At 45.9% G+C, this 23,379-nt stretch overlaps 1 protein-coding gene across 2 annotated transcripts in view; it reads right to left on the bottom strand.

The window, feature by feature from the left end:
• C12H17orf75 (chromosome 12 C17orf75 homolog) overlaps positions 1-23,136 on the bottom strand; it is a 31,901-nt gene extending 8,765 nt beyond the window's left edge. The window contains exons 1-8 of one of the 2 annotated variants that reach the window (XM_068261949.1): positions 22,968-23,136; positions 16,605-16,682; positions 15,404-15,529; positions 7,637-7,762; positions 4,388-4,445; positions 4,151-4,270; positions 2,467-2,531; positions 1,907-2,043 (exon numbers count right to left, since the gene is read on the bottom strand). In XM_068261949.1, the coding sequence (XP_068118050.1) occupies positions 1,907-2,043; positions 2,467-2,531; positions 4,151-4,270; positions 4,388-4,445; positions 7,637-7,762; positions 15,404-15,529; positions 16,605-16,682; positions 22,968-23,098 (841 nt within the window). In that variant the 5' untranslated portion in view covers positions 23,099-23,136. Of the gene's footprint in view, positions 1-1,906; positions 2,044-2,466; positions 2,532-4,150; positions 4,271-4,387; positions 4,446-7,636; positions 7,763-15,403; positions 15,530-16,604; positions 16,683-22,833; positions 22,862-22,967 lie in introns of those variants that run through there. The other variant, XM_068261950.1, reaches the window with a different exon arrangement.
• Positions 23,137-23,379: the final 243 nt, after the last annotated feature.

The following is a 23,379-nucleotide window of genomic DNA, read 5'->3' as shown; positions in this document are numbered from 1 at the left end:
GCGCACAGAAGCACCAGCCCTGCATTCTCTCATCACGCCCCACCCGGCTACTATTACATGGCACCCGGCTGGAAAACATTTCTGGGGAGAACACTGGAAATGTATATTTGTGAATGTTGAGATGTTATATTGGTTTCACTGGTAAAAATAACACATACTTAAGGAGCACTGGCCCTTTAGTAGTCAGTGCCAAACAGTTGCATGCTGGGGGTTCTTTTTATATATAATACATTCCTCCTCTTCCATTTCCCTGCCTAGCTGCTTATCTGAAAAAACGATCCTCTGCTCACTTGTGTTTACAAGCAAGGCTGAGGTGACTCAGCGTTTGGAGAAAAAAAAAAAGTAAAGGGCAGAAATGACATCAGGGATTTAACTTAACTGTGGGCAAAAGACATGGCCCCCACCAGGAACAGAATTCTCTTCATTTACTATATAACATTCACTGAAATCAAAATGTGGACAGTACAATACATGTGTTATGTAAGTAGATCAAGTATACACACACACACACACACACACACACACACACACACACACACACACACACACACACACACACACACACACACACACACACACACACACACACACACACACACACACACCTTCCAGGACCTGAAGCAGCAAAACAACCCCAGACCATCACACTACCACCACCATATTTTACTGTTGGTATGATGTTCTTCTGCTGAAATGCTGTGTTACTTCTACGCCAGATGTAACGGGACACGCACCTTCCAAAAAGTTCAACTTTTGTCTCGTCGGTCCACAAGGTATTTTCCCAAAAGTCTTGGCAATCATTGAGATGTTTTTTTAGCAAAATTGAGACGAGCCTTACTGTTCTCTTTGCTTAAAAGTGGTTTGCGCCTTGGATATCTTCCATGCAGGCCGTTTTTGCCCAGTCTCTTTCTTATGGTGGAGTCGTGAACACTGACCTTAATTGAGGCAAGTGAGGCCTGCAGTTTTTTAGATGTTGTCCTGGGGTCTTTTGTGGCCTCTCGGATGAGTTTTCTCTGCGCTCTTGGGGTAATTTTGGTCGGCTGGCCACTCCTGGGAAGGTTCATCACTGTTCCATGTTTTTGCCATTTGTGGATAATGGCTCTCACTGTGGTTCGCTGGAGTCCCAAAGCTTTAGAAATGTCTTTATAACCGTTACCAGACTGATAGATTTCAATTACAGTACTTTTGTTCTCATTTGTTCCTGAATTTCTTTGGATCTTGCCATGATGTCTAGCTTTTGAGGTGCTTTTGGTCTACTTCTCTGTGTCAGATAGCTCCTATTTAAGTGATTTCTTGATTGAAACAGGTGTGGCAGTAATCAGGCCTGGGGGTGACTACAGAAATTGAACTCCGGTGTAATATACCACCTTTAAGTTATTTTTTTAACAAGGGGGGCAATCACTTTTTCACACAGGGCCATGTAGATTTGGAGTTTTTTTTTTCTCACTAAATAATAAAAACCATCATTTAAAACTGCATTTTGTGTTCAATTATGTTATCTTTGACTAATAGTTAACGGTTTTTGATGAGCAGAAACATTTAAGTGTGACAAACATGCAAAAGAATAAGAAAACAGGAAGGGGGCAAATAGTTTTTCACACCACTGTAATTATATATATTTTTTTTCCCTGGCATAGTATGGCTAATCTTACTGCTTTAAGGAGGTTAGTGGAAAGTAGAAAATTTAATGTAAATTATATGAAGGTTTAAATTGGGCTAGTAAAATGCAGTTGCAGCTGATTGTTATTGGCATCTCATGGACCATGTCTAGTTACAAGTAAAGAGGTGCAGTACAGTTTCTTGGAAATAGGAGCCATTCAGTATTTGGTATATATATTTTGGTGTATACAGTATTGAATATCTGCACTTAGTACTCCCCGTCTGTAGCTTCCTGTGCGGAACTCACCTGCATTCACCAGCTCAGGCTCGCCAAGTTGGAAGTCCACCGTTACGGTATGATGCTGCCTTTCTGTCATGGCGATACATAGTGATGTCATTGTGCCCTCCTGAACCAAACCCTGCAGACTGGCTGAGCTGAGGAACCTGCAAGAGACAAAACGTTGTCACCTAAAGGTGCGTACCCACCTCGGATTTGCACAATCGACCCGTCGTTTGGACGTCCAAACAACCGGTCGTTCAGACGTCAAATGGGGCGTGTGTACAGTCTGTTGTTCAGCTGATAAGAGCAGACTTGAGCAATTCACTTGGCGGGCATATGTACAGTCTGTCGTTCAGCTGATAAGAGCTGACTTGAGCGATCTGCTTGGCGGATCGCTCAAGTCCGCTCGTCAGCTGAATGACAGACTGTACACACGCCCGATTTGACGTCCGAACGACCGGTCGTTTGGACGTCCAAACCACGGGTCGTTTGCGCAAATCCGGCGTGTGTACGTACCTATAGACTTCTACAGCCAGAGATACGTGTGTCAGCCGAGGACACAGACAAGTGTCGTGTCACAAACGTACCTGGCGATGTCATTCCTTGTCCTGTCGTCAGAATTAGTCACCTCCACTGTACTGTAGCTCAGTGCCTGAAAAAGGGTACAGAGCAGTGGCTCAGCTCAGAGTATAATTTAAGCACCAGTACTCAATAATTAAATAGCAGAGCACAAGCTGTCAGGTAAAGTGCATATAGTGAACACCAGCGTTTAACTACTATAGACCCGAGAACTCCAATACACAGCTGCATGCAGGGCTGTAGAGTCGATACAAAAATGATACGACTAACTCAGTTTATGCTACCACTGACTCAGACTCTACTTTTTTGAAAATAGTATTTTTTTTTTTTTTTTTTTTTTTTACGATGAATGTAACATAAAAGCATTCATCAATGCAAAAGCTTAGCAAATGTAAAGCTTTATTAAAGTGGATCTGAGATAAACTTTTACTCTTTGCATAATTGTGTTCCTTTCATATAGTTTATAGGGCATTCCTCAAGCCACATACTTAGTTTGTGATGTTTTAATACTCTAATTCCAGGGCCGGATTATGGACCAGGCAACCGAAGCAGTCGCTTGGGGCCTCATTCAGACTCAAAGGGGCCCCATCAGCACATAATCCAGCCCTCGCCATCCTGTCAAAGGACGCCGCCCGCTGCTGACTGTCTTCAGAGCCGGGCTCTCCTCCTGCATCCCTTTCCTGCTACTGTGCGCTCTGTTGCTGCCCGCTCCTCCCTCCCTTCCCACAGAAAACCACAGCTTCAGCGGGCAGGAATAATAGCAGCAGATGACAAACGCCCACTCACCTATCCATGATCCAAGCGATAGAGGTCCCATCATCCGAAACCCATCTGTCTACTCTACGGTGCCGCCGCTTGCTCTGAACTTCCCAATTCTCAGATCAGACAGGAAGTAGTATTAGTAGTAGTAACAGAGCGGCAGCACTATTGGAGACAGATGGGCTCCGGATGACGGGACCTCTATTGCTTGGATCGCAATAGGTGAATGTGAGTCATCTGGTGCTTTCATTTTCCCCCACTGCGGCTGCCCTTCTCTGCAGGACTATCGTATCACTGGGATGGAGGCTGCATGGCGGATGTGGCTGTCTAGTTTGGGAGGAAATTTGGTTGTTAGGTGGTGATGGTGGGGTTATGTAATTCTTTCTGGGGGGCGGCTTCCGGGTTGGCGGTGTCCAGAGCTTTTTGTTATTGCCAGGCTGGAGATGCAGGAGGAAAGTGCTAAGGCTGTGATACCTGGCACCCTCTTTACAGGCGTGCCCCGAGTGACAACGTCCCGGCCATTCATCTCTCCCTCTGCGTGTTAGCGCTGCTATTCCCTGCATTGTGCACCCGCAGAGGAAAGCGGGCTGTTGCCCATAGCAACCAGTAGAGCGGCTGCCCCGGTGTGTCTGGCATGTTACTGTGCACACAGCAGCTGCATCTTCCCATTCTAATATGGGGGGAGGGGGCCCAAATCAGTAACTTTCCTTAGGGCCCCATTTAGCCTTAATCCGGCTCTGTCTAATTCCCTATAAACTAAACAAGCCTTGCCCACAGCTCCTTTTGTGCCTTGGCACTGTGACAAACCAGCAGTGTGACAAACAGTAGGAAATACTGTAAATATAACTCCTCTCTGATTCAGAGTTTGTCACATGGATACTGGATTGTACTTTCAATAAAGGTCATGGCAGAGCAGTGCTGTGTGTGGCTCACCGCATGTAAGAGATAGGCCAGCTTGTCCTGGAAGATGTTCACCACCCTCTGGATTGGCATTACACACACTTCATACCAGCTGCTGAGCAGAGGCCGGATGAGAGAGTCCAGGTTCTCCAGCTAGAAGGAAAGTAGGAAACATGAAGCTAGAGAGCAGCGATTACAGAAAGTGCTGCATAGCCCCACCCATCCAGAGAGTGCAGCAGAAGCTCCGCCCCATGAGGAGGACACTCATACCTGAGGACTTAGCATGGTCTTCAGCTCCTCTGTGTACTTGTCAAGTTCCAGTCTGAAGGTATTATCTTAAGGAATAATATAGAGCAGAGTCCCTTATTCGCCAGTGTCTCTCTCTGCAGACCACTTGTGTCCACACAGCCCTTCATTCTTAAGGCTCATACACACATCAGACCATAGTCTTTGGAAAAGGCAAGATCACAGACCAATTTTACCCCCTTCCATGTAGTATGAGAGCCACACCTACACAGTCTATTCTATGGAGCTGAACTCCCCATCAGACAGAAATCTTTGCAATATGCTGCACACATGCAACAGATCAGTATCTGCAAAAGATCCGTTCCTGCAAAAGTTCCATTCCTGCAAAATGCATTCATAGTCTATGATATCTGCAGATCATCATACACACCTTGTTTAACAGACATTCATCTGCAGATCAGATCCACCAGGATGGATTTTCAGATCTGCAGATGATTGTCTGATCTGCAGATGAATGTCAGTTAGGCCTAGTGCACTCAGAGCGGTTTTTGGAGCGATCCGCCGGCCGCATCCGCCTGGAAAAACGCTTGGCTAATGTATTGCAATGGGATGGTGCACACCAGCGGTTTGAGGTTTTTGCCAAGCCGCAAACGCGCCTCCTGCTGCGCGTTTGCGGATTTCGGAAGCGTTTCGTCCTCAATGTAAAGTATAGGAAAAACGCAAACCGCTCTGAAAAACGCTACTTCAGAGCGGTTTGCCAGGCATTTTTGTTACAGAAGCTGTTCAGTAACAGCTTTTACTGTAACAATATGTGTAATCTGCTACACAAATACGCACCCAAATCCGCTATGTTTAGAAATCTTCTCTAAACATACCTAGAATCGCTCTGATATCAGCTCCCAAAACCGCTAGCGTATTGCGGATCTGCTAGCGGTTTTGGTGTGCACTGGGCCTTAAACAAGGTGTGTGTGAGGATCTGAAGATCTCATAGACTTTGAATGCATTTTGCAGGAACGGATTTTTGGCAGGAACAGATCTTTTGCAGATACTGATCTTTTGTGTCTGTACAGCATCTGTGTGTGCAGCATCTTGCAAAGATCTTTTTCTGATGGGGAGTTCAGCTCCATAGAATAGACTGTGTAGAGTATAGGCCCATACACACGTCGGATTTTTCTGAACGACCCGTCGTTTGAACGTTCCGTCGTTCAGTCATTCGCACGTCAAATCCGACATGTGTACAGACTATCGTTCGGGTGATAAGACTGGTTACCAACGATCCGCCGGGCGGATCGCTGGTAACCAGTCTTATCACCCGAACGATAGTCTGTACACACGTCGGATTTGACGCGGAAACGTCCGAACGACGGAACGTTCAAACGACGGGTCGTTCGTTAAAATCCGACGTGTGTATGGGCCTTAAGGCTCTCATACTACATGAAGGGTGGTAAGATTGGTCTGTGATCTTTCATTTTCCAAAGACTATAGTCTGATGTGTGTATGAGGCCTTAGAATGAGATGTTACATTGTCTCAAGAACAGATGTCTTAAAGTAAACTGATCACCTCTAAAAAAAAAAAAAAAAAAAAAAAAAAAAAAAAAATAGATCAAATGTCAGTAAATGGTAGCGGTGGGGTGATGATCGAATCTGCTGAGTAAATAGAGTAAGAGTATGAGTACCTTAATGTATGTACAAGGCTTACATGTGCTCTGTGTATTTATGGAGGTTTTGTGTCTATTTGCATCTGGTTATTAACTTAGGGCAGCACAGTGGCGTCGTGGTTAGCGCTCTCACCTTGCAGCACTGGGTCCCCGGCTCGAATCCCCATCAGGTCAACATCTGTAAGGAGTTTGTATGTTCTCCCCGTGTCTGCGTGGGTTTCATCCGTGCACTCCGGTTTCCTCCCACATCCCAAAAACATACAGCTAAGTTAATTGGCTTCCCCTTAAAATTGGCCCTAGACTAGACTACAATATCTACACTACACGATACATACATAGACATAGGACTATGGTAGGGACTAGATTGTGAGCCCTTCTGAGGGACAGTTAGTGACAAGACAATAGACAATATACTCTGTACAGTGCTGCGTAAGATGTCGGCGCTATATAAATACTTAAATAAATTAAATACAATTAACTTAAAATATACATGAGGCAAATAAAATTATAGATTCACTTACCTGGGGCTTCCTCCAGCCCCCTAAAGCCTCTGTGACCCTTGCCGCAGTTCCTCCTTCAGAGACTCTTATGGGTTTCTCTCTGTAGCGACCGCTTCCCATGCAGGTCCGGCAGCTTCTGCGCAGGCGCACAACTCGTTCTCGGGCTGGGATCGTGCTACACCTGTGTAGAATGCTCCCAGCCACAGGGGTGCGACCGCTAGTGCTGCTCCTGCGCAGAAGCCGGCTGCTATGGAGGGGACCCCTGAACAGTGGCTGACGTAGGAACTGCGGCCCGGGACACAGAGGCTTCTAGGGGCTGGAGGAAGTCTCAGGCGGAGCAGTGCTTTTCAGCGCTGCTAGATTTGGGCGCAGCCAGCGCCGCCATAGACTGTAATGGGAATCAGTCTATAGCGGCGCTCAGTAACGTCGGCTCCGTCAGAAGACGGAGCCGAGGTTGCTTAAAAAACACAACAATTTGTCCTCCAGCAATCACTGGAAGCCGAATTATTTCCTTCCCCCGCTATCCATGGCGGCCTGGAGGGGGAATAGTAATTAAAACGGCCGGGGCTTGTGCAGAAGCAGGATCAGCCATATAACAGCTGTATCCTGTGCCTAAGTCTATTTCAAATGTACTCGTCTCCGGTAAGTAAATCGGCTGTCATTTTATTTGACTCATGTTTCCTTTAAAGTACACCTGGACTGAGAGGGATATGGAGGCAGACATATTTATTTCCTTTTAAACAATACCAGTTACCTGGCAGTCCTGCTGATGTCTCTGACTGTAGTAGCAGCTGGATCACACCCCTGAAACAAACATGCAGCTAATCCAGTCAGAGCACCTGATCTGCATGCTTTATCAGGGTCTAGGGATAGGTATTGGAGGATCAGCAGGATAGCCAGGCAATTAGCATGGTTTAAAAAGAAATAAATATAGCAGCCTCCATCTCCCTCTCAGTTCAGGTGTACTTTAAAAGTCCAGCAATAAAGAGCAGTTTATGTCTATCACACAAGAGAGGTTACTGCTTCATAATATCTCCAAAAGAAATATGGAAACCTTTCTAATACAAGACAGCAGAGCTGCCCCGGAGCACAAATCTGGCATCACAAAAGGATATAGATCCAGGCCTTTCTCTGAGCCACCCAAGAAGCAGACGACATACTCTGAGGATTGGGATTCTGACTCAGGATCAGCCATCTGCTGGATGAGACAGAAGTAACAGCCCAAGGAGGATTCTGGGAATCTGCAAATAAAACATGGAAGCGGTTATATGTACAGGATATTTTTTTTTCCACTATTAAAGTATTTTTTTTTTTTACACAATAAAAAGTATAAATGCAAACATACAAAAGCCCATGCAAGGACTTAAAGGGAACCTAAACAGAGGGTTAGGGATGTTTCCTTTTAAACAATACCAGTTGCTGGTCAGTCCTGCTGATCTCATTGGCTGCAGTAGTGGCTGAATTAGACACCTGAAACAAGCATGCAGCTAATCCAGTCTGACTTCAGTCAGAGCACCTGATCTGCATGTTTGTTGAGGGGCTGTGGCTAAACGTATTATGCTGCAAATACACGGGCCAATCTGGCAGCCGATTAGGGGGAGGGGGGGGGGAGGGGGTCAAGCAGCGTGATCGGACCAGCTGAATATCATCAACTGGCCGGATCAGCTGGTCGATACACGGTACAGAAACGTACCTTGTATCCCCAGCATTAGAGACACAGGATCAGCAGGAGAGTCAGGCAACCGGTATTATTTTAAAAAGGAAAAATCCAAGCAATTATATTTCTCCATATATTCAATGCTCATGCAGCAAAACAATAAACCTGCCGGATACTGCTTGCCAGTATGTATGCATATTCTGGTCAGTGAAATGTTTTATCATAAAACAGAAAATAAACAGAGAACAGTATAATATTATATCTCAAATGCAGACGAAAATAAAAACATCAGAGCTAAATCTGGCCTGGACAACCCCTCCCTGTGCCAGAGAGGGAACGGGTAGAAAATATGAGAAAGAAGAGAGGGGAATAAGTAAAAAAAAATAAAATCAGAAAATAGTGAGATAGAAGATAAAAGTGGGTATGACCCGGCTGAGCACAAATCACAGATAATTGATTACTATATCAAAAAATCCTTTATTAACCCAAATGTATATAACTAAAAATCATCACTTGTTCATAATATTTTTAGATTCATAAGGATACTGGAATTCCACTCACACTGACCAAGTTAGAATATCATCTCCTCCCTATCAGCTGTGGACTCTACCTTTCTGAGGCAAACTTTGATGGGGGGGGGGGGGGGGGTACTGTGGACTTCCAATGCATGGGTATTAAGGCCTTATAGATTAAGTTGTGTTATGTTTATTTAGTCTAGAGAAAAGACGCCTTAGAGGGGATCTAATTAACATGTATAAATACATCAGAGGGCAATATAATAGCTTGGCAGATGAGCTTTTTGTCCCTAGGCCTTCTCAAAGGACTAGAGGACATGATCTGCGCATGGAGGAAAAACGTTTTAGCCATTTATTTAGGAAAGGGTTCTTTACAGTTAGTGATTAAGATGTGGAATGCATTGCCACAGGAAGTCGTTATGGCAAACTCTATACCTGCATTTAAAGGGGGCTTAGATGCTTTCCTTGCGTTGAAAGACATCCATGGCTACAATTACTAGGTAATGCCTAATGATGTTGATTCAGGGATTTTATCTGATTGCCATCTGGAGTTGGGAAGGAATTTTTCCCTTTTGGGGCTAATTGGACCATGCCTCATGATAAGGGTTTTTTCGCCTTCCTCTGGATCAACAGGGATATGTGAGGGAGCAGGCTGGTGTTGTACTTTGTACTGGTTGAACTCGATGGACGTATGTCTTTTTTCAACCAAAATAACTATGTAACTATGTAGTAAAAGTACTAGGGGAAAATTGCATAAAGATCTGCGACGCAGTACCGTCCCTGTGCGCCTCATTGATTGCCAAAACCAGAAGCATTCTGCGCTTGCGTGCTTGTCGAAAGAATTATACCGCGCATCCGCAGAATGCTCCAGGCGGCGGGAGAGTGATCGATGAGACGCATAGAGGGTACTGCGCATGTGCAGTAGCAGCGACTAGAAGTCCAGTCACAGATATTACTGAAAGGGCAGTAGGAGAACACCTGGAAGACACAGAGCGATCTGACAAACGGGACGGGGGTTGGTGAGTATGAATCCACTTTTTGTCCCATTTTTGGTGTGCATTAAGGAGATTCCAAGGCATTTTATAAGTACAGATAAAATACCTAGGAAGCTCCTTCCATGATCCGAATTGAGGAAGTCGCTCAGTAAGAGACATGCCATCTTCTAAAGAAAAAAAAAAAAAATGTCCAGATGAGGCTTCTATGTTTTCCCTCAGATATAGCATGGCCTGGATAGATGAGATTACTGACAGGAACACTGAACATAGAAGAGACAGGTTTAAAGTGGACCCAAACCAAACATTTTTTTTAATTAAAAATATTTAGTTGCACCACTCTGACACATACAAAGTTAAATAAACACTCCTTCAAACCTATGAGCATTTCAGTGCATGCTTTTCACCCTTCTCTTTTCATAACTAGGGTTATACAGGTGGCAGCCATTAGCAATTCCTCCATTGCTGGACACCATCTACTCCACCAGTCTGCCAGATTCTGTCCAGGCAATATGAACGGAAAGGAGAGGTTCCTCCAATAAATGTAAAATATTTTATATTTGTCATCATGCAGCTGAAAAAAGGCTGCTATTTATTATTATAATTTAGAAAATAGATTTTATTTCTGAAATCTTGTATTTTTAATTTGGGTCCACTTTAATCTCCTTTTTCTGCATTCTAAACTTCAGAGCTTTCCTCCCTCTCAGCTCTCCTGGAACATTTAACTTGCCCATTAACCACTTTGTCCACTACTACAGTATATCTACGTCATCTGTGGCACCCTCCATGCCAACATGACGTAGATATACTGACTTGCTTGCAGCCCTGCCGTGTACGATCGGGTGCTCTTCAGAGCGCACCCCCCGGCACGGTCAGCTGCCTTACTAATTGGTGAAAGGGAACATGTTTCCTTGTATCCAATTAGTGACACCCTCCCCTCCCGCGTGGATGAACAATCACCGCTGTAGTAAACAGCAGTGATCCTTCATCTCTCCCCCTCCGTGCCAGATCAATTAAAAAAAATGCCCCTGCAAGGATAATGTCTCACCTTACCTGGTTCTTGTGATCATCCTGCAGCCCCAGCTTCCATTCACCGCGGTGCACACAGTCCTGTGATGCTGAACATCCAGGTCCCGGAGTGATGACGTCATCAAGCCGGGACACGGTGTTCGGTATCACAGGGCTGAGTGCAGCGCGGTGAATGAAAGCTGGGGCTGAAGGATGATCGCAGGAACCAGGTAAGGTGAGATATGCAGGGGCATTTTTTTATCGATCTGGCCACGGAGGGGGCAGAGTAGTAAGGGGGGGCACATCTGGCTACCCATAACGGAGGGTGGGGGGTAGTGTTCCGAAAAGGGGAAAGGGGTTGAAATGCATTTTGGGGCCCATCAGGGTAACAGGGGGTGGGGAATTAATAATGGGGGGCACATCTGATGGTCCTGGGGGCCATAACCTAACACTGGGGGCACATATGGCTATAATGGGGAGGGGGTGCTAATCCTGGGGGCACATCTGGCTACAATGGGGAACATTGATCCCAGGGACACATCTATCTATCCTTGGGGGACGTAATACTGGTGGCATGTTTGTTATCTACTGTAGCATTTTTTACTAGAACTGGAGAAACCTGAGGATTAATGCAATTTTTCATTTCCCCCCCTCTTTTTCCCATTAAAATGCATAGAATTTTTTTTTCTTGTGTCAAAATACCCCCCCTATGAAAGTCCAGTATGTCCTGAAAAAAACGATACCTAGATCATTTAGGTGTCTTGAGTAGGGATAAAGTTATGGCTGTTTAAATAGGGACACAGCTAAAGCGTCAAAACTGCTCTGGTCCATAAGGGGAAAAGTAGGTCTGGATGCGAAGTGGTTAATGGTACAATTTTTCCATCAGATGCGATCTTCCAATGCAATTTTTATGATCGAAAGTAATCGGAAGGCAATAATTGATTGTTCCCATAAACAGGTCGATTAGGGCACTTTCTATCAATTTGATCGTAAAATCCAACTTTCGGATTGATTATATTCTTCTGATCCAATCGACCATACAATACCACCATACAACAGTTTTAATTTGATTTTTGCCACACACACACTGCGCAGTTCTCTGTACAATTCGATTGTAACAATTGCATGGAAAGATCTGATAATGGGCACCTTAATACTGGGAATACACGGGTAGATATAGTGTGTTATCAATCGAGCCGCTGATGGCTCGATTGATAATTTCCGACATGTCCGATCACCGCGCGGATCAATTCCTCGCTCGATACCCGCAGGCGGACAATAGAGCGGAAGGTAAGGAAGCGCCTGCGGGGACGAGTGGGAATCGATCAGGACGGCCGCGGGGACGAACGGGGACGCGGCAGGAGTCGATCCGGCGGCTAATCGAGCCGCCGGATCTTACCGTGTATTCCCAGCATAAAGCTACTGTCACACTAAAGTACATTGCGTTATAATACAATCACAACAGTGATGAAAAGTTACATTGCGCATTAGGATGCGATGCAGACAGTGATGCATACAGTGTATTAATGTATGCTTCATGACCTGAGCCCACTAGCACAGTTTGTGTCTGCTCTTCAGTTACACATCAACGTTAGGCCTGGTGCACACCAGAGGAGTTTTTCTGAGCGTTTTGAGTTTTTAAATCTGCTGCTAATGATATCCTATGTGTCTGTGCACACTGGAGGCTGCTAATGTTATCCTATGTGTCTGTGCACACTGGAGGCTGCTAATGATATCCTATGTGTCTGTGCACACTGGAGGCTGCTAATGATATCCTATGTGTCTGTGCACACTGGAGGCCGCTAATGATATCCTATGTGTCTGTGCACACTGGAGGCTGCTAATGTTATCCTATGTGTCTGTGCACACTGGAGCAATGAGGTTTTCTAAAAAAAAACCATAGCATTACATTGGGAAGAGCTTTTGAAACCTCTAAAAGCTCTTCCCAATGTAATGCTATGGGGTTTTTTTTTTACAAAACCTCATTGCTCCAGTGTGCACAGACACATAGGATAACATTAGCAGCAGATTTAAAAACTCAAAACGCTCAGAAAAACTCCTCTGGTGTGTTTCAGGCCTCACAGATGCTTAAAGAGACACTAAGGGAAAAAATAAATAAATAAAAGTCTCTAGGGGTGTACTAACTTTGGGAGGGGGAAACCTCTAATCCTAATCCTCTGTCCCTCCGGTCCCAGCCCTGTCGGCCGCCGAGAATCCTGCAAGGTTCCAGGATTAGAACAATCCTGTGTGAGCCTTGCGCAGGCGCAGTATCGGCTTGCGTTCGAGCACGGGCGGAAATAGCCAAGCCCGATCGGATCTGCTCTATGGCTCAGGCGGGTGGTGTCTGCGCCTGCGCAGTAGAGTGGATCCAATTGGGCTTGGCTATTTCTGCCTGAGCTCGAACGCAAGCCGCGGGGGAAGCCTTATTAGGATCCAGAGGCTTCTCCCTCCCAAGGTGAGTACCCCTCAGGGGGTCTATTATTTTTTTTCTTATAGATCCTCTTGTGGACACAACTGCATTAGTGGGCTCAGGCGCTTACTGTCAAGGCGTATGTTGTCCAGTAGACGCAAAGTATGCTGCGAGTTGGTCCAATGTAAACCACCGCTGCGCCGATACACCATTGGCTCACAGTGATTACTCAGAAAGGGCTGTCCTGCTGCTCTCACTGCTTAAAGCACACCTGTAGTGAGAGGGATATGGAGGCTGCAATATTTATTTCCTTTTTAAAGGGAACCAGAGATGAACGTTTCACACAAAATAAACATATCAGTTGATAGCTTGTAAAGAATAAATGCTCTACCTGATAATTTTGCCGCTCTGGTGTGCCTTTTTTAGTGTTTTTTATCAATTATTGCTCCAGGAAAAATCAAATATGGCCGCCAGCTCATATCCCTTCTCCTTCCGGGTTATATGAGTTGTTCTGGATGTGCTGTCTAGGATATATGAGACTATGCTGCTATCTAGGCTATATGAGAAAGGCTGCTGTGTGCTTTCATTTTGGTATGATATCTGCCTGTAGGAAGTGTCTCTCATAGGAATGAAACTGCCGTTATTATCAGTATCTAGTGCACACAGGGATCATATTGCAGCCACAGAGCTTCTCTCTCAGGAGCAGCAGCCATTCCCAGTCATCACAGCTCTCAGTATGCAAAGCAGGAAATCTAAGCCAGGAGGGGGAAGGCTTGGGCTTGAAAGGACTCCACAGAAGAGTGACTCAGCTATAATGATTCCAGGTCAAACCTCGACTGAATAGTCGGTGGATTCTTATCACAGCTGCTAATAGACTAATTAAGCAGATAACAATGAAACTAAAAGCAGGGTAGGTGTTTACTGTCATGTTCCTACTGATAAATGTAATAAAATACATGAGGGTGCTTCATCTCTGGTTCTCTTTAAACAATACCAGTTGCCAGGCAGCCCAGCTCATCCATTTGGCTGCAGTAGTGTCTGAATAACACCATAAACAAGCATGCAGCTAAGCTTGTCAGATATGACAATGTCAGAAACACCTGATCTACTGCATGCTTGTTCAGGGTCTATGGCTAAAATGTATTAGAGGCAGAGGATCAGCAGGACAGCCAGGCAACTGGTATTGCTTAAAAGGAAACACATGGCATATACTTCTTGCTACAGTTGTCCTTTAATTTATTCACCAGGGAGACAACCATTCCACACCTGGATCCACCAAAGGTGCAAAATCATACAGTCCTAGACAAGAAATGACTGGGTATCTACCAGGTTAACAATAATACCAGATTTTATTCATATACCATAGCATAACATTTCACAACGTTTCGGACAATGGGTCTTTTCACCTGAAAAAGGCACTTTGGCCGAAACGTTGTGCAATTTTATGCTATGGTACGTGGATAAAACCTCAGTGGTTACAGGGTCAGAAGCGAATATAAAACAAATGTAGCAGCGGCAGAAGCACGATTGCCGTGCACAGAGCTGGATATTGAGATCTCTGCTCTGGCAGAGAAAAGAGGCTGCAAACAATGCATAGATTTCAAAAGCTTACATCTGCAAGTGTTTAAACAAACTCAACAGGTCTTGGATCTATTATAAAACATTAAAGTCTTAATAAAGAAGCTGCTTGCAACTGCAATCACACATGCATCTAGAATCATGGAGAAGCATGTAATCAGTTTGGTCAGGTGATAGATATATAATTCTCTGATTGGCTAGTCATGATCACATGCTAAAGCAGGATGTGATCACAGCAAATCAGAGCTTTGCAAATCTATCAGGTGATCAAACAAATCACATGCTTCTACCATCACTAAACAGCCACACCTCTAAGCACCCTTCAATATGGTCAGATATTGCCCAGGTTGCCCTTTAGCTGCCAGAGGAAGGGTCAGGTGACCAGTCACAGTGTGTCTTTGCTCAATAAACGCAAGTTTGATGCCAGGGGAGTGCCTTTTTCTACTCATCGAATGCCCTCAAGCTGCAGCTGCTACAACTGCATGCACACAACTCTCACAGTAACCCCAACTATGATTTATATAGCTCAGCGGAGGCAAGCAAATCATAACCACTTATTGGCAGACAACTGTTAGTCCTGTTCAGGATTGCTGGATCACAGAATGATATTGCCACTGGAAAGGTTTGGCCACGGTCACCTTGATCACCACCAATGCCTAATTTGCACCATGTGCGACAACCCTGTGATGTCACCTAAACACCAAAAGCATTAACAGGCTCACCCAAGATCCATGGACGACACATTTCCCATCCCATCAAACATGGCTCCCCGGGACAGACGCTTTGCAACAAAACTCCGAAGCTCAGGCTCTGCTTCAGCCTGCAGGTTGGTATCTCCCAGGGAAAGGCTGTGGAAAAAAAAAAAGTACACAGATTTATACTATAATCATCATCTATACAGATTATGAGGCCACAACCTCCACTATTCCTAAACACAAGAAGCACATGCCATAGCTACACAAATGAGAAGCATATACCATCCAAAGCACACACCAGCCACACATCTCTGCACATATAAAAAGCACATACCACTGCTCGTCCCTACAGAGATAAGGAAGTCCCACCATTTCAAAATCCCCAATCCTGTTTTGATTGGCCAATTTAACCACCTCCATGTAGTACAAGAGCTTACCTACACAATTTGTTCATAGACTTAAAAGTCTGTTGGTCCTCATGCTACATGGAGGTAGAAAAATTCATCAACTCCCATAATCAAGAAGGTGGGGAGAGCGCAGCATCTCCCGTACCTGCACAGGTGGGGAGAGCGCACCATCTCCCGCACAGGTGGGGAGAGCGCACCATCTCCCGCACAGGTGGGGAGAGCGCACCATCTCCCGTACCCGCACAGGTGGGGAGAGCGCACCATCTCCCGTACAGCTGGGGAGAGCGCACCATCTCCCGTACCCGCACAGGTGGGGAGAGCATGCCATCTCCTGTACCTACACATAGAGGGAGAGCGCACCATCCCCTGTACCCGCACAGATGGGGAGAGCGCACCATCTCCCATACCCGTACAGATGGGGAGAGCATGCCATCTCCTGTACCTACACATAGAGGGAGAGCGCACCATCCCCTGTACCCGCACAGATGGGGAGAGCGCACCATCTCCCGTACCCGCACAGCTGGGGAGAGCATGCCATCTCCTGTACCTACACATAGAGGGAGAGCACACCACCTCCCATACCTAAACAGACGGGAGAGCGCGCAACTTCACATACCTATACAGATGGTATGAACCATCTCTCATGCCTACACAGATAGAGAAAGCTCATCATCTTCCGTACCTACACAGATGAGGAAAGTGCACCTTCTTCCCAATCCTAAACAGTTAAGGACGGTGCACAATCCCCCATCACTACACAGATGGGGAGGACACAACATGCCTCATGCTTATACAGATGAGCAGGACAGATATGATCTCACCTGAAGTCTTCCCCATAAGCAGTGTCACCACTGTTCTCCCGAGAAGCCTCATCTGAATCCATTGTCAGCTGAGTACCGCTGCATGGCAAAAGTAACACAAGAGTTAATGAATAACATTGCATCAGGGAAAGGCAGCATGAGCAGCATTGGGTACATAAAGAGTTGCATGGGGTGATAATCTTCCAGGCAGGTAAAAGTAATACTACAGTTGTATAGAGAGGGGAGGGTAGAGTGTAGGCCTGAAAGATAAATCGAATTTAAATCGAAATCGCGATCACCAAGATCACAATTTCAGAATCGTCAAAGCGTCAAATATCGCGATCACGTCATTTCCACATGGGGAAGTTTGAAGAAGCGGCTTTGAACTTTCCCAAAGTCCCAGTGCCCGCAGCGTTGGACATACCTTCCATCCTCTATCGCCCTCTGCCGCCTCTTGTGCTTGGCAAAACTTTGGGTTCCTGTATGTCACATGATATACAGGAAGTATGCCGTGCATTAGAGCCTGCAGGAGGCGAAGTGGACAGACGGGCATCGCTGGACTCGTGCTTGAAGCTTTGTCCAGAACTGATGCAACTTGGGGGACAGAGGAGGCACAGAGAGAGACAGCGTGGGCACAGAGCGAGACACAGGAGACACAGAGGGGGCACAAAGAGAGACACAGAGGGGGCACAGAGACACAAAGGAGGCAAGCGAGAGACCCAGAGGAGGCATGAAGAGGCAAAGGGGGCACAAGGAGGGACAGGGGGACAGAGGGGGAACAAAAAGGCATAAAGGGGGGGAACAAAGCTTGATTTGAAGGAAATCGTGAATCGAATCGAAATCTTAATTTTGGACAGAAATCGCTCAATTCAATTTTTTCCTAAAATCATTCAGGCCTAGTAGAGTGCTCACATGCCAGGCTGGTACAGTAATAGTAATGCTGGGTATAGAGAAAGGGGTGTATAAGATGATCACCCTCGAGGCTGCAACAGGTCCAGGCATAGTAGTATGGGGTCTACAGAGGGGTAAATTGGGTGCTCAACCTCCAGGCTTGCAGAGGTACAGGCAGTAATAGTAGTTTGGCATACACAGAGCAATGTATGGAATGATCACCCTTGATGGAACTGGTACAGGCCGTAATATTAGTATGCAGTCTACAGAGAGTTATATGGGGTGCTCACCCTCCAAGCTAGCACAGGTAAACGCAGAAGTAGTAGCATGGGATATGAAGAGAGGTGTAAGGAATGATCACCCTTGTAGCTGAACAGGTACAGGCAGTAATAGCAGCATGCAGTCTACAGAAGGGTGTATATGGTGCTCGCCCTCCAGGCTAGTTCAGGTATAAGCAGTAGAAGTATGGGGTCTCTAAAGGGGTGAGCGATAGGTAGTCTACTTTAGAGGACCAAGCAGAAAACCTCATAGGGAACAGTTCTCCAATCACAGCACCCTCTACAGCACAAAGCATTGTAATTGGTCAAATAGTTTAGGTGTAGTTTACTACAACCTATCTGAAACCTAGCAGTTTAAAAGGGTGCTGTCCAGCCAATCACGTTAGCGGAATTTACCTATGAGGTTTCCCGCTGGGTCCCCTAAAGCAGGGCTTCCCAATCCTGTCCTAAAGTACCACCAACAGTACTTGTTTTGCAGAAAAATCTAAACTTTCACAGGTGGGGTAATTAGTGTCTTAGCAGAGCTGAGTAACTACCCCGTGGATTTCCACAAAATATTCACTATTGGTGGTACTCAAGGACTGATTGGGAAGCCTTGCTCTAAAGCAGACTAGTGCCAAGGGGTGTATTGGGTGATCACCCTTCAGTTTAGTACATGTACAGACAGAAGTGTGGAGTATATAGAGGGATGTATGGAATCCTCACCCTGCAGGCTGGTAAAGGTACAGACAGGCTGTGCAGATGGGTGTATGAGGTGATCACCATGCAGGCTGGTAATAGTATAGGGATATGAAGCGATTAAATCCAGGGACGGTTCTACACTTTTTGCTGCCTGAGGCAAACTTGTGAGGATGTGCCCCCCACCCCAATTTGGAATGATTGCACAGGACTCAACAATTTACTCAGCTTCATTCAGGGGCGTTGCTAGCCCCAAAGATCAGTGGCACGAGCCCCGGATCTATTCTGGGGTGCCCCAGATGTCCCCCAGGCAGAGTCAGCTGTGGTGCCTCAATGGTGAGCATGCTGGGAGCTGGGGTGCATCAGTTGGGGGTATTCTGGGTTCTATGGTGCCTCTATGTGGGCATACTGGGTGCTGTGGTGACATGCTGGGCACTGTGATGCCTTTATGGGGGCATGCAGTAAGCTGTGGTAGTTCTATGGGGGCATTTTGCTGGGCAGGCCTACTTAGACTGCTGTAAAGTTCATGTAAATGTAAAGTAAAATTTCTGTATACATTTTTGTCCAAATTTATTCTGCTACATGTCTTTGATTAAAAAAAAAAAAAAACATTCAGTGTATATTTATTGGATTGGGTAAAAGTTATAGCGTTTACAAACTATGGTGCAAAAAGTGAATTTTCCCATTTTGAAGCATCTCTGACTTTTCTGCACCCCTGTCAGGTTTCATGAGGGGCTAAAATTCCAGGATAGTATAAATACCCCCCAAATGACCCCATTTTGGAAAGAAGACATCCCAAAGTATTCAGTGAGAGGCATGGTGAGTTCATAGAAGATTTTATTTTTTGTCACAAGTTAGCGGAAAATGACACTTTGAGACAAAAAAAACAAAAAAAAAGTTTCCATTTCTGCTAACTTGTGACAAAAAAAAAAAAAAAAAAAAATGAAATCTGCCACGGACTCACCATGCCCCTCTCTGAATACCTTGAAGTGTCTACTTTCCAAAATGGGGTCATTTATGGGGTGTGTTTACTGTCCTGGCATTTTGGGGGGTGCTAAATTGTAAGCACCCCTGTAAAGCCTAAAGGTGCTCATTGGACTTTGGGCCCCTTAGCGCAGTTAGGCTGCAAAAAAGTGCCACACATGTGGTATTGCCGTACTCAGGAGACGTAGTATAATGTGTTTTGGGGTGTATTTTTACACATACCCATGCTGGGTTGGAGAAATATCTCTGTAAATGACAATGTTTTTTTTTTTTGTTGTTGTTTTTTTTTTTTTTTTTTACACACAATTGTTCACTTACAGAGAGATTTCTCCCACCCAGCATGGGTATGTGTAAAAATACACCCCAAAACACATTATACTACTTCTCCTGAGTACAGCGATACCACATGTGTGGCACTTTTTTGCACCCTAACTGTGCTAAGGGACCCAAAGTCCAATGAGTACCTTTAGGATTTCACAGGTCGTTTTGAGACATTTGGTTTCAAGACTACGCCTCACGGTTTAGGGCCCCTAAAATGCCAGGGCAGTTTAGGAACCCTACAAGTGGCCCCATTTTAGAAAGACAACACCACAAGGTATTCTGTTAGGAGTATGGTGAGTTTATAGAAGATTTTTTTTTTTTGTCACAAGTTAGCGGAAATTGACACTTTGTGAAAAAAAAAAACAATAAAAATAAATTTCCGCTAACTTGTGACAAAAAATAAAATCTTCTATGAACTCACCATACCCCTAATAACGGAATACCTTGGGGTGTCTTCTTTCTAAAATGGGTTCACTTGTGGGGTTGCTATACTGCCCTGGCATTTTAGGGGCCCTGAACCGTGAGGAGTAGTCTTGAAACCAAATTTCTCAAAATGACCTGTGAAATCCTACTCATTGGACTTTGGGCCCCTTAGTGCAGTTAGGGTGCAAAAAAGTGCCACACATGTGGTACCGCCGTACTCAGGAGAAGTAGTATAATGTGTTTTTTTACACATACCCATGCTGGGTGGGAGAAATATCTCTGTAAATGACAATTTTTTGATTTGTTTACACACAATTGTCTATTTACAGAGATATTTCTCCCACCCAGCATGGGTATATGTAAAAATACACCACAAAACACATTATACTACTTCTCCTGAGTACGGCGATACCACGTGTGACACTTTTTTTTGCAGCCTAGATGCGCTAAGGGGCCCAACGTCCTATTCACAGGTCATTTTGAGGCATTTGGTTTCTAGACTATTCACGGTTTAGGGCCCCTAAAATGCCAGGGCAGTATAGGAACCCCACAAGTGACCCTATTTTAGAAAGAAGACACCCCAAAGTATTACGTCAGGAGTATGGTGAGTTCATAGAAGATCTTATTTTTTGTCACAAGTTAGTGGAAAATGACACTTTGTGAAAAAAAACAATAAAAATCAATTTCCGCTAACTTTTGACAAAAAATAAAATCTTCTATGAACCCGATCATGAGCCCACACGGGGCAAATTAGGGCCTGATCTGATGAGTAGGTGTGCTAGGGGGTGACAGGTGGTGATTGATGGGTGTCTCAAGGTGTGATTAGAGGGGGGAATAGATGCAAGCAATGCATGGTGATCAGGGCTGGGGTCTGAGGGCGTTCTGAGGGTGTGGGCGGGTGATTGGTGCCCTAGGGGCAGATAGGGGTCTGATCTGATGGGTAGCAGTGACAGTTGGTGACAGGGGGTGATTGATGGGTAATTAGTGGGTGTTTAGAGGAAAGAACAGATGTAAACAATGCACTTGGGAGGTGATCTGACGGCGGGTTTGCGGGCAATCTGATGGTGTGGGTGGGTGATCAGATTGCCCGCAAGAGGAAGGTTAGGGGCTGATTGATGGGTGGCGGTGACAGGGGGTGATTGATGGGTGATTGACAGGTGATCAGTGGGTTATTACAGGGAAGAACAGATGTAAATAATGCACTGGCGAATTGATAAGGGGGGGGGGGTCTGAGGGCAATCTGAGCGTGTGGGCAGTTAATTGGGTGCCCGCAAGGGGCAGATTAGGGTCTAATCTGATGGGTAACAGTGACAGGTGGTGATAGGGGGTGATTGATGGGTAATTAGTGGGTGTTTAGAGGAGAGAACAGATGTAAGCAATGCACTTGGGAGGTGATCTGACGGCAGGTTTGCGGGCGATCTGATGGTGTGGGTGGGTGATCAGATTGCCCGCAAGGGGCAGGTTAGGGGCTGATTGATGGGTGGCAGTGACAGGGGGTGATTGATGGGTGATTGACAGGTGATCAGTGGGTTATTACAGGGGGGATAGATGCATACAGTACACAGGGCGGGTCTGGGGAGAATCTGAGGGGTGGGGGGTGATCAGGAGCCCCCAGGGGGCAGTTAGGACCTAAAATAAAAAAATAGCGTTGACAGATAGTGACAGGGAGTGATTGATTGGTGATTAGGGGAGTGATTGGGTGCAAACAGTGGTCTGGGGGGTGGGCAGGGGGGGTCTGAGGGGTGCTGTAGGCGATCAGAGGGAAGAGGGGCAGGATCAGTGTGTTTGGTGCAAACTAGGGTGGCTGAAACGTGCCCTGGTGGTCCCTCGGACACTGGGACCACCAGGGCAGGAGGCAGCCTGTATAATACACTTAGTATACATTACAAAGCGTATTATACACTTTGTAGAAGCGATCGTGGGGTTAACAACCCGCCGGCGCTTCCGAAAGGCCGGCGGGTTGTCGTCGCGGGTAGGCGGAGCCAGTTGCCGGGGGAAGCGCGCGTCACCAGTGACGCGATCGCTCCCCCGGCATGCCAAAAGGACGCAACGCCCACGGGTGTATTGCGATCCTTTCAGCGTCCACTTTGCCGCCGCCCATCAGCTGTGGGCGGTCGGCAAGTGGTTAATGTTCTCACATGACATGCTGCAGCTCAACACAATAGCACACTGGCTGGCTGTGAGTCTGTGCCGGACTGCTAACCCTCAGCCACTCCATTCCTCCTAAGGAAGATACACACAGTAAAAAAATGCTGCCTTTGAAATCTCTGCGCCTGATGCAAATGTTTCACCTTGTTTCATGAGAGAACCGGCCCTGATTACAACACAGACACATGCATGTTCCAGCAGTAAAATAAGTATGTGGCACGTGTAAGGGAATATGGGGTGATTACCCTACAGGCTGGTTCAAGCAAAGAAAGAAGTATGTCAGGCTTACCTAACAGGGTAGAATTGTATGGGCTATATAGGCTGTTTACCCTTCAGACTGGAACAGGTACAGACAGTGTTGGTATAAGTTGTATAGAGGGACAAATGGAGTGATGACCCTCCAGGCTGGTTCAGGCACTATGGTTACATGGAGGGGTACATGGGGTGACATGCCAGGCAGGTGCAGGTAAACTTGGCAGTAGTAGGCAGTAGAATATGGCACATAGAAGAGGGTATGGGATGCTCACCCTCCAGGCTGGTACATGTACAGGTAGTAGTAGGCGTATGGGGTATATAGAAGTAGGTATGAGGTTGCTAACCCCCCTGTATGGTGCAGAGAGTAGCAACATGGGTAATGCTGAGGGATGTAAGGGATGCTCACCCTCCAGGCTGGTACATGTACAGGCAGTAGTAGTTGGCAGTCGGTTTCTCTGTCCTCCTGTCATCTCCATCCTCACTCCTCGGCTCATCCCCATCTACAGATTCAGCCAGAGAAGTCTGAGCTGACAGCATTTTTACACTGTGTACTGATGACGTCACCGGTCCGCGCGCCTGTTACTTCCCCTGGAAACTGTTGATAGCGAGAGGGTCCTAAAGCAGCAGAAAGGTTCCTAGTGCCACACAGAATCCTTCCTACCGGACATATCCAGCGATGATATTAGATAAACTGTACACGCTTCTGCTGCCTGATTTAGTGTCTCTATCACTGCCCCCTGGTGGATTATTATTGTCTGCATTGTACTCCATATCCCATATATCTGTGGAATCACAGTGCAACTAATTCATAGCTCCCA

This window comes from Hyperolius riggenbachi, chromosome 12, assembly GCF_040937935.1.
Source record: "Hyperolius riggenbachi isolate aHypRig1 chromosome 12, aHypRig1.pri, whole genome shotgun sequence".
In the NCBI taxonomy this organism is placed as follows: domain Eukaryota; kingdom Metazoa; phylum Chordata; class Amphibia; order Anura; family Hyperoliidae; genus Hyperolius; species Hyperolius riggenbachi.
The sequence above is the reverse complement of the archived record's forward strand: the minus strand, read 5'-3'. Positions and strand labels throughout refer to the sequence as shown.